Source organism: Podarcis pityusensis (assembly GCF_964106645.2).
Source record: "Podarcis pityusensis genome assembly, chromosome: 12".
Classification (NCBI taxonomy): domain Eukaryota; kingdom Metazoa; phylum Chordata; class Lepidosauria; order Squamata; family Lacertidae; genus Podarcis; species Podarcis pityusensis.
The window spans coordinates 22,040,746-22,056,921 of record NC_138037.1 but is presented as its reverse complement, the minus strand read 5'-3'; the positions used below and the strand labels follow the sequence as shown (position 1 = coordinate 22,056,921).

Here is a 16,176-nt window from a genome sequence, read left to right as displayed (position 1 = left end):
TTTTTAGTAAGTCATATAGGACTTTGAAGCGGATGTCAAACGTTGTGAAAACCACCTGTAAAAATACGGCCTTTATAACCGTGCATCTGTTTCAGAGTTTTCTTGCACGCCCACTTCGGTGCTTTGCATTTGGAGTCTGAGTGCATTAAAGCCTTGCTGGAGTTATTAACGTAGCAGGGGCTGGTAATTTCTATATATATACGCTGGGCAGCGAGGTGTTGCTTTCTGTGAAACGGTTTCTCTCTCTGCTTCTGCCTGGCTCTCCAGTGACTCTGTGGAGGTATGTCACACGGCAGGTGGCATGTTAAAATGTGCACCTCTGCCAAGAAAATTCATTTCCTGATCTGCAGCCAGCTCGCTTGGAGCTGTGATGTTATTAGCTTTCACGAGCTAAGCAGAGTCAGAACTTGGGCAGCCATTGGGGAGATGGACAGAATGGCGTTCACATTCAAGGAACGGTTCTTTCAGGTAAGTGCCTCTAAAAACCTAGCAGGATGGGACAGAGACCTCATGGAAGAAGCGCCCAGTTACCTGCTTTTGTTACATTTAGCTCATAAAAAATGGGCAGGGAGGAGGAGGAGGGGAGGCATCGGTGAAGCAGCATGGAGAAAACATTAGCAGGATAGTGAAAGGCAAGCTGGGTGAGGTATCTTTCCCTGGCTCCCCTGTACTTGTAATGGAACAAGCGGGAGTTTTATGTGCACAAAGCAAAGACTTCTTTGTAGGTCCAACATCTAGTAACAGGCGGGACTGTTCTTCCGTCCTCAGAAGCTGGAACTCTTAATGCTTCTCTAGTTGTAATAAGATTTCTCATTCATATATATATATATATAGTTAGCTTGACCCAGTGTGACAGAAGGACCGGCTGCATTTGTATGCCATTGATAATATGCTGTTGAATAAAGTTGGGTACATTATTAGGGACGACCGCTGGGTGTGGAAAATTTGCTCTCCACCATCAAGTTCAGCTTCCTTTTCCCTTCAAATGGCAGCCCAGCCCAGGGTGCTGTTGGTTTAGAACTGCTCCAGCAGAACAGATTGCAAGGAAAGAATGTTTGCTGCCTTGGAGGGCAACTGCTTTAATTACTTTTTAACCCAAGCAAGACTTGTATCCGGGAGGATCGGCCATCCTTTCCAGGCGTCAGGTATTGATTGTAGAGGGTAAAACCACTTCAGAGGCAAGAAATGCCAAACACACGATCGAAGCCTTTCCATGGAGGTCCGTCCTTGTCCACCTTCTCCTTTTCATCTTCCCATTTTCCAATTTACTCCTTTTCAGAAGGGGAAGCTGGATTTAAGGGTTATCTCTTATATGGCTTCTATTCCTCAGACATACATATCCCTTGCTTAAATCTAAGGAAGCGTTTTTTTTTCCTTCTGGAAAATGTTATTACCCTTGCTGTTGGGGGGGGGAGGGGAAACTCAAGGTATTAATTCATTCCACTTCCTCACTGCATACGCAGTTTCTTTCAGGAAGAGTAAATTAATAATAAGTGCCACTGTGTCTAAAGTTCAGGTGCAGACTGTTAAAGAGCCACACTGAACCCTTTCTTTCACTGGAAATGGGATTGTATCTATTTGCTGATGAAAAACTGTTACCTGCCACATGTATTACATTGATGCCTTACCTTCCTGTTTTGTGCAGCTTAAATTCTCTATTCACTCACGTATTTGCAAAAACAATGACTTCTAGCCAAGGCGTCTGCTGTCATTAGGCCAACTTAGGCAGCTGTCTAGGGCACAGACCTCAAAAGAGACACAGTTATATTCAGATTAGTTTTTTTTGTTATATCTTGCGCGTGCACACACACACACGCTATCTGTATTTGGGGTGCAAGTAGTTAGCCTTGCCTACAGCACAAAATATCCTGGCACCAGCACTAATTCTGTCATTAGGTAAAGTTCCAGTTCCATCACCAGAATTGTAAGAAGTGCTCATGCAGTTGTTTACAGTGGTACCTCTGGTTACGAACTTAATTCATTCCGGAGGTCCGTTCTTAACCTGAAACCGTTCTTAACCTGAGGTACCACTTTAGCTAATGGGGCCTTCCACTGCCGCCGTGTGATTTCTGTTCTCATCCTAAGGTAAAGTTCTTAACCTGAGGTACTACTTCCAGGTTAGCAGAATCTGTAACCCGAAGTGTTTGTAACCTGAGGTGTTTGTAGCCCGAGGTACCCCTGTACAGAGAAAACCCACCACTTGGTAACTTTTACATATTACTCCCCCTCCCCACCACCACCCACGGTTAAACTTTCTGGTGAAGGTTTCCCCCTAGTGGCCAGAACTTCCAATATTTCACCAAAATTTTAAGCAATTTTCACATTTTTGAAAGCCGTTTTTCCAATAAATGACGTTCTTCTCAAACCCAATTTTATGCAATCCGTAATTTCATCTAATGGCTGGTACATACTTTCCCCTGAATAATCTGGGTTACATTCCTGAGGAATCACTGTTTGTAGAAGGATTGTTCAAGACTACGTGCCCCAACTCTGCCAGTGACTGTTTCTGTGGCCTTGGGCAAGTCTCAGTTCTGGTAGCCATCTATGAACAGGAATAATAGTGGCCTATCTCACTGGGTTGTTTAGAGGATAGATGCAAAGGCATGTTACACTTTGAAATGAGTATGCTATAGAAATGATAAATAGGGGAGAAACGGTGGCATGAAAGGCTTTGGAGCATCAGTGAACTGAGCTGCAAATTTGATGAGCCGTGAAACTGTCGTATGATTGCAGCGAAAAATGCATCAAATTTAAACTAGATGTGCAGAATCCACAGGACCGCCAAAGACATTCAGGAGCGTAAACTGCTCCCCTCCTGCTGTTTTAATTTTTCTGGAGCTTATTGTAGCCAGTGCATGTCGTGAGCAGAACTTCATTAAACACGTATTTTAATTTAACTTTTATTAAATGTGAGAAAGTCATAACTTAATAAAGACTTTCAAGAAGCTCCCTGAAATGCTGCAGATCCTTCCCCTCCATGTTTCTGATGACAGTTGTAGGACTGAATGAAATGAGAGCATGAGACCAGCTCCACTGAATTGAGAGACGGAGAGAGGGGGAGAATTAAAATTAGGTCAAAACCAGAGATTGCACAGATGTCATTTATTGCTTGAAACTTTGTGAGTATATTTGTTCTGCATGGTTTTTTTGGAGGGTGGGGTTTATATTACATCACTGATAAGCAAAATTATATATTGCCCTGGCCATTTTTCTTGTTATCTAGTTTTGTGCCTGCCCATCATGAAGCTTCATGGCTAGTAAGAATATATTAACAGCCTATTTAAAGCAGTTGGATATGTTTCCTACATTTGCAAAGTGGAATGCTTGTGTTTGGACATCCTAAGGGCCCATACAGATGAGTGATTTCAGTTTCTGCTAATGGCAAATGACTAAATTTCTGCTAATGGCAAAAGACTGCCGAACATACAGAAATGAATCCCTCTGGCCCCCCAAAATGGTGGGGTGCAAGTATGCTGCTGTCTTGGGTTGTGTATGCCATAGCTCAGGCTACAATGTGCTCCCAACTGCTGGTGCTTGAAGCCACGTACACGTGGAGGTTAGCTACAATCCACAACTATCTTGTTGTTTCTTGTGAGATGCTGCCGTTTGATGCATTTCCCTTCCAACTGGCTTCCATCAGATCTGAAGATGTGAGGCACATTCACTTCTCAGTTAAGCTGAGGTGTGTACATTCGCGTTAGCCATTGCATGTGCTCAGAAAGCAGTTCCTTCAATAGGAGGGGAGCTGGGGGACGGGACAGGCATGAGGAAACCAAACATAAAATGTTTGTTGTACACCCTTTCAGGTGTGTACAACAATGGGCAAATGTGACTTGAAATGCAGAAATGTGGGGTGTGTGGATGTCTTTACTGTGCTTTAAGCTGCTGGTTTTTATGTAGCCTTGACACTGGAGAGCACCCCTGAGAAAATGGGGCAGCGTGTCAATTCCGCACAAACACACACACACACATGACCAGGCCTGGTAAGTGTAATGGCTGGCTTACTTCTTGCATCTCTTCAGCCAGGGGCTCAAAGGATCAAGGAAGAATTGGGCTCAGAGGATGCGCTCCAAGGGCTCTTTTTGCAGTGAGCAGGACTGCCCTGTCCCTTGTGCTCATTTCAGTCAGTATCTCATCTATATAGATCGGTTGTAATATCTGGAGGCTTTTTAGGGGTTGGGGGGGAAGGCCAGCAGCTGAGGATATAATAGAAGGGTATGAGTTTTCTCCCACTCTCATAATGCTGGAACTCTGAGACATCCAATAAAGCAGAGTGATGGAGATCTCGAGACGCACAAAAGAGAGAACTTCACACAGAGCATAGTTAACCTGTGGAATCCGCTCCCCGAAGATAGAGCGATGGCCCCCCTCTTTCTTGAATGGCTTTAAAGAGGCTTAGACAAATTTGTGGAGGATAAGGCTGTCAGAGGCTGCTAGTCGCATTGGCTACGTTCTCCCGCCACTGCATGTTTCTGAATTCCACTTGCTGGAAACTGCAGAAGGGGCAGAGGGTGTCCTTCCTACAGGCATCCGGTTGGCCAATGTGAGAACAGGATGCTGGGCTGGATGGACCTTTGGCCACATCCAGCAGGGCTCATATGTTCTTATATTCAATAAATCAAGCCAGAAAAGCAAGATGAAAAAGTGCTTCCTTCCTTCCTTCCCACCCACCCCACCCCCCTTTCCTTTTCTTTTGAAGGAGGAAAGAGAAGAAGTCAGGCAAATGTCCTGGATCAGGATTGCAGAACTGCCAGCAATCCCTGCAAACAAGTCGTTTGTTTTAGAGTTGCAACACTGGACCCGTTATCTGGCACGGAAAGCAGATATTTAAGCAATTAGTATTTTTAAAAGTCTGGTATGGCTGAGGCTCCTTCGAATTGGTTTAAAAGGTCCCATATGGTGCTTCTCTGCTCCTGCTACTTGGCGTGGGACTCTGTTTACTTTAGGGGAGAGATGTGACTGCACGTCGGCTCGATATCGACTGTCCGCAGGATACCAAACCTCATCCTTCCCGCAGCATCGCTGTCTGCTTCTTTCTAGTGCTTTGTCATTGAGAGGTTATGACAACACAAGCCATATTGTATTTATAAACATCACGTGTTTCCTTGCCATGGCTTGTGGTGTCTGCCAAGCAGAACACATGGAAGAAGCATTTCTTGTTAGCTCAGGATTGGTTTTGGTTATCCTGATTTCCGGAACAGGGCAGGAAAACGCCGTCTATGCTCAGATTTAACTTTTGTGCAGTGAAAGCAAAAGCTTCCAAATGGCCGTGAAATCGTTTGAATGAGGCGGCAGCTCCTCCTTCAGACCTCCTCATTTTTTCCCCTGCTGAAACTTCTCTCGGCAAGCAGGAGCATGTCAGTTCAGTTTTTTGGGAGACCTGAAGGGCAGCATTAGACACAAGTGTTGCACTACCTCAAAGACTCCTGCTAGAAAAGTGAGCTTTTCTGGAGCATGTAAGGTAAGCCACGGCTGTGGAGAGAGAGATGCAAAATTTGTGTGGGGCTAAATGGTTTATAGATTTATTTATTTTTTAAAGGGAGGTTATAGGCTGGCATAATCTTGAGAAAGCAAAACTATAATTTTGTCTGACGCATAACGGGAGGAATGAAATATGCTCGCTTGGTTTCCACTGTGCTCTGAATTTGTTCAGACCCAGGTGCCTCCCTGAGCTTTTAAATGTTGTCTCTGACGTATTGGGTCTGATTCTGCGAGGAGAGTGGGCTAATAAGTAACAAATGAACTGTTAATTTGCTGCTTCCTGTCCAGTCAAAAGGAAGCCAGGCCTTAACGAATTAGCTGTTTAAAACCAAACAGCCATGAAGTATGGTCTGGATGTTGATTGGGTGTGGTGGTGGATGCCTTTATTTCACCTGGGATGTAGCAACTTCAGTGAGGCATCTGTGGATCACTAGTAAAGGTGAAAGGGTTGCTAAAATGTGAAAGACAGTGAATGTATGTGGTGGTGGCTGAGGCATGGGGGGGGGGAGTGCAAATGCTACCTAATAATTGGAAAGCCATTCTGTATGTCCCCATTTCTACCTCAGGATCCAGTGGTATAGCGTTGGGTTGGGGTGTTCAGTTCCAGGACTTTTTTGAAGCAGGAGTAATGGCATCATCTACGAGAGCACCTTGTTACTCTTGGACCATCTTCAGTCCAAGTGAATGAGAATGAGGTTTTCAGTTTTGTTTGTGACAGGTTAGCACAGGGGAAAGGGGGTGGCAAAAGCTGGATATTTCCTCTTTCTCTCTCTTTTTTCTTCGATGAGGTTCCTACTTCATGTTTTAATGGTTTAAATGGAAAACCTTCTTTTCAAGACCGTTTGCGTTTCTAATTAAAAGCTGGCGGCTGCCTTCCAGCTGGCTGAACATCTTTTTTTGTGAAAGACCAACGTGCCTTCCAAGCTGAAGCTGAGAGCATGCAGTCAGAAGTAAGCACCACCGAGAGCAGCAAAACTTGCACTCATGAATCTATGCAGAAGGTTACACTCAGCTTGATGCTCACAAAACTGGGTGGTGTTATGTACTCCTGCTCTTTGGAGGGTGGTTGTATCTGTGCATATGTAATAATGGGTCGACACAACCGCCTGCATTTTTGGACGCTCCTTGGTGGGTGGCTGTGGGGCCTGCCACCATGAACACCTCCAGTTCAAAATTTGGTTCTACACCATTGATGAGGTGTAAACTGCAAACAGTTCCTCCAAATTGTGGGTGCTGCACCACCATGACTGCACTAGCTGGAAGGACGGAGCACGTGGGGTCCTTTCACTGTAGAATATCCATGCCAGTTCTTGTAGCAATGTGGAAGGTATCTCCCCCCATGTGCAGTAAGTAAGCCAGAGGTCAGCCACCTTTTTGGAGTTTTGAGCAAGTGTCATGAGTGCCACCCTCTGGTCACTTTTCTTTCTCCCTCCCCCCCCTGCCCCAGATCAGCTCCCCCTCCCCACCATCACCACCACCACAGATATGGCAAAAGAGAAAGTGTGCAGGCACACACTTCACTTTCCCAATTGATCTGGGTTAAAAGTTGGGTTCCGGTGAATTAATCAGAACCTTGAAAAGCACCTGGAACTGAGAGAGGAAGTGGGAAAGACTTCTTTCATCAGCTCTATGTGCTTCTCAAGGGTGACACACGGGTGACCCCTGCAGCAACTCATCTTGGCAATTAGAGCTATAGGCATAGATTGTTTGTCTCACACAGACTCCATTCCCCAGTTGGGCTCTCTAGAATTTCTTTCAGAGAGTGATTTGGGGCACTTCCCCCTTCCCACACACACTGTAAAAAGCCCCCAATTTAGACATATTTTCCTCAGGTTTGTAGGCTAACGTTGCCATTGTGGTTGCTGCTATAGAACGTTCTGCGTATTTCATTACATTTTGGCATAATGAAGCCTAAGGCAGCATTTCACCATGTCCCAGAAAGTAAAAAAAAAAACAGCGGTTCTCAAACTTCTAATTAAAGGGACAATACTGTTCTTGGTTCAAGAAAAAAAAGTTGGATTCATACCCTTCCCAGAATGCTTTCCCCCTTGGCTCTGTATTTCATGTTGCTTACAGGCAAGGCAACCACTCCAATGACCTGTTTGTTGTTCAGGCCTCTGTGGCCTTGGCAGTTGCTACTTACTCCTTGCTCTTTGGCCACTAGCATTTCCTTTCTCAAAACTCATGCCTTTATTCAGACCTTTTCTGTAGCACTCGATAACCTGCTATCGGATAACTCTGCGCTCATTATTCCTGTCAAGGCATTTTGCTGTCTGACACAAAGGCCAAGATGGCATCCTCTCCCGCTCCATGCATAGTGAAGCTGCCTGGACAGGTAGTTGAGTTTTACTTCAATGCTAACAACAGGACAGCATTCTTCATTGCACCCGAGGACAGCATGCTGGCTTAGGGGGTGTGGGGCAGGCTGTGGGGCACACAATCCTCTCTTAACACCTCACCGCCACAGACTGCCCCACACCCCAACATCTACCGCCTGAAGCAGCCACCTCACGCTGCCTCGTGGTAGGGCCAGCCCTGGGTGAGGATTGGTCAGGGGACATTTCCAGCCAAACTTGAAGCAGGGTGTCACAGCACAATAGACTGGGGGAGATGTTTCTGGCCCTGATGAAGAGGAGCTATCCTGCATCTCTGCACTCTGTGGGAAAGTTTGAGGGAAACTGCAGTTGGGTGTTAAGGCTATGAAAGGGTCCAAGGCAGACACCCTCACAGTTTGCATTCCTCAGCCTTGTTTTCCCCCTCTCCAGGGAAGCTATCTGGTCAAGTCATGAGACTCAGTCCAACCATGTCTTGGCCTATGCATATTTACCACCCTAGCTTTAAAACTGTCACACGCTAGTAGTCTCTACAGTGGTACCTCGGGTTACAAACGCTTTGGGTTACAAATGCTTCAGGTTACAGACTCCGCTAACCCGGAAGTAGTACCTTGGGTTAAGAACTTTACCTCAGGATGAGAACAGAAATCACACGGCAGCAGCGGGAGGCCCCATTAGCTAAAGTGGTACCTCAGGTTAAGAACAGTTTCAGGTTAAGAGCGGACCTCCAGAACGAATTAAGTTCTTAACCAGAGGTACCACTGTATTACTGTAGAAGTAGGAAGCTGCCCTATATCCTGTCAGAGTAACCCTTTACTGTGCACTTGGACTGGCAATGGCTTTACCGCCTCAGGCAGAGGAGTCCTGTCACTCAGTATCCATCTTTTCTAAAAACAAAAACAAAAAACCTAGAGATTGAACATAGAAATTTTGTCATACAGTGCATATACTTTATCCCTCAGCTGGCTGTGTACACACCATTTAAACCACATTTAAAGCACATGACTTTCCCCCCAAAGAATTATGGGAACTATAGCTTAAGAGTGCCGTGCATTGCAGTACTGTGGGGGTAAACTGCAGTTCCCAGGATTCTTTGCAAAAAGTCATGTGCTCTAAAAGTATGGTGTATGTGCATGCATGGTCCCAACTTATAGTATTCCACTAATCAAAGGAACTAGATAAAATATAGCAGCTTTTTCCAGCCTAAGTAGGAACACCAGAGCCTGTAGCAGCCTACCAATTCTGTGGTGTATGAATATTTGTCAATGCTTAAGAACCCAGTGTCATAAGATTTGCAAATATATTTGTATCTTGCTATATGTGGATCGAGTCAGGGTGGGGAGAGGCGATAAGCCACAATATGTTTATTTTCCTTTAGTGAGCTGGAGAGAAAGCAATGGGGGGAAAGTGAAAATGCAATATATTTATTCCCCCTGAAGTCCAGTGTTCTTATTTTTAATACAACATCTGCTTACAGGTGTAATCTTGTACAAATGGCAAAGGATGATTTGTGCATTCTTTTGCTTTTCTTTTGTATTAGTTTCATGCTAACCTGTTCCATAGTCTTATAATAGAAAACATATCTTTAAAAATCAGGTTGCTTGACAATGCCATTTGATACTGAAAAGGTTATGTTTCTCGTTGTTCTTGTTTTAATCTGAAGCTGTTTTATAGTTTTATTTGGCTTTGGCAGAGGACAAAGAATTGCAAATATGGAAGCACAACAAACTCCAAAGATGCTGAATTAGTATATAGGAGAGCCAGGCAGGCCTGAATTTGTTTTGATTTGCAAGATCAGTTACTAATGCATTTTCTTTCGTTCTTTTTTCTAAAATATAAAAAGAAATTGGAAAATGGATATTGCAGCCTCTGTTGTGCTGAAGAAAAAATGTTGATCTTGTAGATAACTGCATATTTTGGAAACTGTTCCTATGAGATTTGGGGGTAGTGGTAGCATTTCATAAAATCATAGAGCCCGAAACTCGTTACAATGAAAATAGCTTATTGGATATGGAAATTACTGAATACAGATACATTTCTCTAGACTCCTTTATGAAGACGGAGAAATGCTGAAGGCTAATGAGCTTGAACTCGCTCTTGAAGGTCTGAAAAACTGTAAAACACTTTGCAAAGTTGGCTTCACTGCAAAGTCTTAAAATTCATCTCTGAATGTTTTATAACACCTCTTCCTGCTGTCTTTAATCAAACCCTTAAGGATGGAAACATCTGGATTCGTAGAAAGATAGCAAGGTTATTTCTCCTCAAACTCAAAGTTAGAAAAGATAAAAAAATATTTTCCAACCTTCTTAACCTTGTTTGTACAACATATCAATATTATGTTCACAAACAGTGCAGGCAGCTCAAAAGCAGTAAAATGTTCAAAAACCAATAATAATTACAGAATAAAAACAACAAATTCCAACATGTGAAGATGCCCATTTTTAGCCTAGGCTTTTCTTGGCCCATAAGAACCCTGTTATTTTTGAATTTCTGTTTTTATGGTCACTTTTTTATTGTTCCAGTCTGGCTTCAGGCATGGTCATGGAGCTGAAACTGCCTTGGTCACCTTTGCTGATAACATTTATCAGAAGAGAGATTGGTGTGTGTGTGTGTGTGTGTGTGTGTGTGTGTGTGTGTAATGCAACCCTGCTTTCTCTCCTTGATCTCCCAGCAGCTTTCGATACTGTTGGCCATGGCATCCTTCAGAGCCATCTCAGGGTGGGTTTGAGGAACACTATACTTCAGTTGTTTCGCACCTATCTCCAGAAAGTACTCATGGAAGGCTACTGTTATGTGGTGTCCCGGGGGGTTCCATCTTGTCCCCCATGCTATTTGCCATCGGTATGAAGCCTCTGGGAGCTGTCGTCGAGAGATTAGGACAGGCTTCCTTAACCTCGGCTCTCCAGCTGTTTTGAGACCACAGTTCCCATCATCCCTGACCACTGGTCCTGCTAGCTAGGGATCATGGGAGTTGTAGGCCAAAAACATCTGGAGGGCTGAGTTTGAGGAAGCCTGGATTAGGAGCAAGGTGTCTTCCATATGCAGATGGCATTGTTACCATAAAGCACCAATGCTGCAGCAAGCAAAGGCTCCAGCAGCTCAGCCAGCTGCTTGTGGCTGGAAAGCCAGACAGGATGTTTGTGACTGTTGCCATGGGAACAAAGGGGCAGTCCATTCTGTACTGAGCACCGGATGTTAGCTCAGTGTGTGTGTGTCATATGACCCGTACTGGATGTACTTGGGAGGAGTTTCCTTCTTGCTGTTGTTGAGTGCAGACATGATTCTCTGTACTGATGTAAGAGGCAGAAATAAATGATGTAAATAGTTTTCTGTCTGCTTCTTTCCCCTCCCTGGGGACACCAAAGGGGAGAGAGGAAGAACGGTGTGTTCCTCTCATACATCTGAGAAGAATCGCCGGACCTCGCCTGCTTATCAGCAGAGGTTGGGAGACGCGGGGAGGTCGACAGGAATATCTGCCGGTGCCTACGTTGTGGCACATTCCTCTGACCCAGGCAGAATTCCAACAGTGGCAGCCTTCGGATGGTTGCGATTCATCGGACATCTGCATGAGAGGCTGATGGATTGTCCTCCTCTGCTCCAAGGAGGAAGAGAAGCGTCTGAGAACAGCCAGAGGCTCCACAGACAGCTGATGGAAAGAAGAGGTGTTTTCCAGAGCAACAAAGTTCAAGGTATGCTGCATTTCGGGCTAAAAGTGTGAACGCAGGAAGATTAATTCCCTGGTTCACGGAGCTGCGTTTCAAAGAAAACAAAAGCTCCGGGAGAAGAGGCCTGCAGCTTGAAGGCTGAAGCCTGCATTCCACAAATTTTTGTGGTAGATAAGAGGTCCCATTGAAATGCATTGTTGCTAGGTAACGGAAAGTTACTGGCAAAGGGGCTGGACTCTGACTGTGAGCCTGGGAAAGCGAAACAAAACCAGAGAATGTTTTGGCTACAAGGTTTACGAGCTCTTGGAAGGGACTTTTCAATAGCAGCCTGAGTTTAGCTGCCAGGTGCAAAGAGCGTAAACAATTTGCAGTTTGCTGCGTGAGAAAGAAAAAAACGACTGTTGGATTTTACAGTTTGTTTGACATTGTGAGCTAGAGGCTTGGCTTCAAGATGGATGCCAAGAAAGGGGGAGGTTTGCCTTGCCCTCCTTCCTTGACCAATGACAATTATTCATCTTGGTCTGTAAAGATGAAGGCCCTGCTGCAGAATCAGAGGCTTTTTGATGTAATTGAAAACCCCATCCCTGCAGCACCAACCAGAGGTTGGGAGTCACAGAATGTAAGGGCCAGGACTGCTATAATTCTGTGTGTCTCAGATGATCAGTTGGTGCATGTTCAGCATTTAGAAAATGCGAAAGAGGTATGGGACACGCTGCGTACAACGCACCAGAGAGATGCTGGTTCTTCAGCGTTGCTGTATTTTGAGAAATTGACCAATCTGAGACTTGCGCCTGATGGAGATGTTCAAGCGCACCTGACAGAAATGAAGTTTCTGCGTCAACAGATGGTGGAACGCAATTTCCGTCTTCAGGAGGAAGTGTTTTGCTTCATGATGATAAACAGCCTTAGCCGCACCTACAAGGTTGTTGCCAGTCAGCTTGGTTCCCTACCGGCCGCGCAGCTGACCGCGGAGAGAGTTTGTGCTGTGGTCCTGAATGAACACGACAGACTTGCTGCACTGGAAGAAAAAGACAGGGGGAGGGAAGAACAGAGTTCTAATTCCCCCACTGCTGATGCTACTGGGGAGCATGGTGTAGCATTGAGTGCTGTCCGATGCTACAATTGTGGACAGACTGGGCATCTACAGCGAAACTGTAAGAAGCCGCGCCAGTCAAGAGGAGCAAAGAGCAGCTCTACGAAGCCTCAGGCGTCAGGCAAAAGCCGTACCAAGTGCCAGGTGAAACCTGCAAAGGCTATGATGGCGAAAGGAACCACGCCAGATGTTGGGAACGCATTCATAATTGACACGGGCGCAACGGTTCACATGTGCCCGCACAGAGAACTGTTTTCGACGTTGAAGAAGCAAAGCTTCACTGTGAAACAGGCCAACGGTCAGGAGCTGGAAGCGACTGGAATAGGGACTGTGTATCTCTCTTGCAGGGGTGACCAAGACCAGTGTGAGCACCAGGAAGGTGACGAAAAAGGTCGACAGAGCATTTCAGCGGGTGTATGCTGATGTGATTGGTCCTCTAGAACCATCTAGAGGCGGTGCACGATTTTACCTTTTGTGTGTGGATTGTTTCACTAATTATTCTTGGGTTTATATGATGGAGAAACCGCAAGAAACTTTAGAAAAGTTTCAGGAGTTTTGTGACACGGTTAAAAATATGCATGATGCTAACATTGATTGTCTTTTCACAGATGAGAAGCAAATTTTTCTGTTACAGAAGTTTCAGAAGTTCCTGGATGGAAAAGGGATAGACCACAAAGTGGCAGTTTCGCAAGAAGCGTGGAACAGGGGGGTCTGTGTAAAAGTGAACAAAGAATTGCAAAAGGGGATGAATGCGCAATTGCTGAGTTCACATTTGCCACATGAATATTGGGCGGAGTCGTTAATGTCCTATGTTCACGTGTGGTTGAGAAAGGTCTCAAAAGACTTGGGAATTTCTCCTTTTGAGAAGCTGTTCAATAGAAAACCTTCTGTTGCCTATTTTAAGGTTTTCGGGTCTCATGTGAGAACAGAAGCTCCAGGTGGAGTAAAGAATGCCAGAGGCATTTTTGTGGGTTATGAAAAAGGTCTCTACAGAGTAATTTTGTCTGAATCTGGTCAGGTGATTCTCACAAAGTTCCTAGAGAGTGCTCCAAAGCAAGAGCGGGTAGTACAGACATTTCCCACAGGAAACGATGATGATGATGATGATGAGTTTGATCTTATTGAGTTCAGTAGTACTGATGATGACAGCGATAGCTCAGACAGCTCAGTTGTCACAGTCATTGAGAGGAAATCTCACATAATGACTAGACCCTCAGAAGAGGAGGATGAACCATTGATTAAGCTTAGTACTGGTTCTCCAGAGAGTTCAGAGGCTGAACCAGAAAGCAGAGAAGAGCAGCAACTTTTACGTAGGTCTGAGAGAGCAACGAAGGGTGTACCACCCAAGAGGTATTCAAAGGAGTTTGCTAACCTTGCATATGTTGCTATTGTAAACGACCAAGGACAGATTGAAGCTGTGTCTGAGTCAGAGACAAAGGCACAACAGAGAGTTGTTAACCAAGGTAATGCGAAGTCACACAACCAGAGAGGTACATTGGTTAAACCAGTGGCGGGTAGTTCCAAGGGTGGAACTGAAACAACAGGGGAATGTTATAAATATAACAACTGTTTGTTTTCTTCTCTGGATGACGCTTTGCTCGCAGCACACATTGATACTTTAGGGGGAGTATGTTACCATAAAGCACCAATGCTGCAGCAAGCAAAGGCTCCAGCAGCTCAGCCAGCTGCTTGTGGCTGGAAAGCCAGACAGGATGTTTGTGACTGTTGCCATGGGAACAAAGGGGCAGTCCATTCTGTACTGAGCACCGGATGTTAGCTCAGTGTGTGTGTGTCATATGACCCGTACTGGATGTACTTGGGAGGAGTTTCCTTCTTGCTGTTGTTGAGTGCAGACATGATTCTCTGTACTGATGTAAGAGGCAGAAATAAATGATGTAAATAGTTTTCTGTCTGCTTCTTTCCCCTCCCTGGGGACACCAAAGGGGAGAGAGGAAGAACGGTGTGTTCCTCTCATACATCTGAGAAGAATCGCCGGACCTCGCCTGCTTATCAGCAGAGGTTGGGAGACGCGGGGAGGTCGACAGGAATATCTGCCGGTGCCTACGTTGTGGCACATTCCTCTGACCCAGGCAGAATTCCAACAGGCATCCAGCTCTGTCTCTCTGTTCCATCTGAATAAGGAGAGGCAGTTGAGGTGTTAAGACCTGTGCTTGGAGGCGGTGATGGGTTGGAATAGGGCCGCAAAAAAACCAAATCCTGAAGAGACAGCAGGGGTGCTATGTGTCTTGGGTTCTCATGTCCTGGAAGTGGGGAGGTGGCCTGCCTTGGACAGGTGTTGTGCTCCCTGGAAGGAGCAGGCTCACAGTTTAGGGGTTCTCCTGGATTTGACACTGTCACGGGAAGCAGTGGCAAGGAGTACCTTTTTTCAGCTACTTTGCCGGCTGTGACCTTTTTTGGACAGAGCTGACTTGGCCACTGTACTCTCATAACTTTTATATTGGATTATTGCAATGCGCTCTGTGTGGTGCTGCCCTTGAAGATGACTCGCAAACCTCAGTTTGTCTGAAATGCAGAGGCCAGATTACTGACTGGGGTTCCATTTAGGCCTGTCCTGGTTGGTGGTTTGTTTCTGGGCCCAATTCAAGGAGCTCATGTTGGTGTTTGAAGCCCTGAACGACTTAGGCCCTGAATATCTGATAAAACCTCCTTCCCTACAAACCCCCTTGAGTGCTGAGATTAGCAGATCAGCAGAGAAGGCCTACCTGGCAGTTCTCAGAGGTTTGGGGATGTCACTCGGGGAGAGGGCATTTCTCTGTGGCAGCCAATAAGCATCAGAACTCCCTCCCCACAGAGGTGCATCCAAAACACCTTCACCTTACAGTTTCCAGAGAATTCCAGAGGTGCTTCTGAAAACGCACGTCTGTACCCAGGCTTTTGGCACTTGAGTTGTATCTTTTTAGGGCTCACTTTATTTTGGGAGTTGTAAGCTGTTTTTAATACAGTGGTACCTTGGTTTATGAACTTAATCCGTTCTGGAAGTCCATTCTTAAACCAAAGCGTTCTTAAACCAAGGTGTGCTTTCCCATAGCAGCGGGGGACTCAATTTACAAATGGAACACGCTCAACAGGAAGCGAAACATGTTCTTATTCAAAGGCAAAGTTCACAAACCAAAACAGCTACTTCCGTGTTTGCAGCGTTCTTAATCAAAGTTGTTCATAAACTGTTCTTAAACCCAAGGTACCACTGTACTGTGTTTTAATGTTCTAACTCACCCTGAGACCTTAGGGTGAGGAGCAGGCAATAAATAATACTTCTTATTCCTGTCAGTATTTGTAGGCTGCCTTCTAGGGCCCTCCCTAGGCACCTCACATAAAACTATAAAACATAATTTTGATAAAGGCCATGAATGAAAACAGTAGTTAACAAAATCTCAAAAAAAGGCCCAGCCAAGCAATCCTTAAAATTAATTAAAGCATTAAGAACACAATGTAAAATCCAGCAGAAAAATAACTGTAGCCATCCAGTAAGCCAAGGCAAGCCCTCAGAACAAATGAAAGAACCTCTGCTAAAAGCCACTTGCAGCAAATGGTTCTTCAAAGGGCCTTTTGAAAACCAGAGCTGATGGGGGCAGCTGTAAAGCCC

At 45.2% G+C, this 16,176-nt stretch overlaps 1 protein-coding gene across 19 annotated transcripts in view; it reads left to right on the top strand.

Moving 5' to 3' along the window:
• The window catches only part of KIAA1217, a 370,991-nt gene that overhangs the window by 292,858 nt on the left and 61,957 nt on the right, over window positions 1-16,176 (top strand). Inside the window, exon 1 of one of the 19 annotated variants that reach the window (XM_080974362.1) lies at window positions 332-468. The exons of 17 other annotated variants lie outside the window; for them this stretch is intronic. In XM_080974362.1, coding sequence (XP_080830488.1) covers window positions 427-468 — 42 coding nt within the window. In that variant the 5' untranslated portion in view covers window positions 332-426. Of the gene's footprint in view, window positions 1-331; window positions 469-5,124; window positions 5,462-16,176 lie in introns of those variants that run through there. One more of the 19 variants, XM_080974364.1, reaches the window with a different exon arrangement.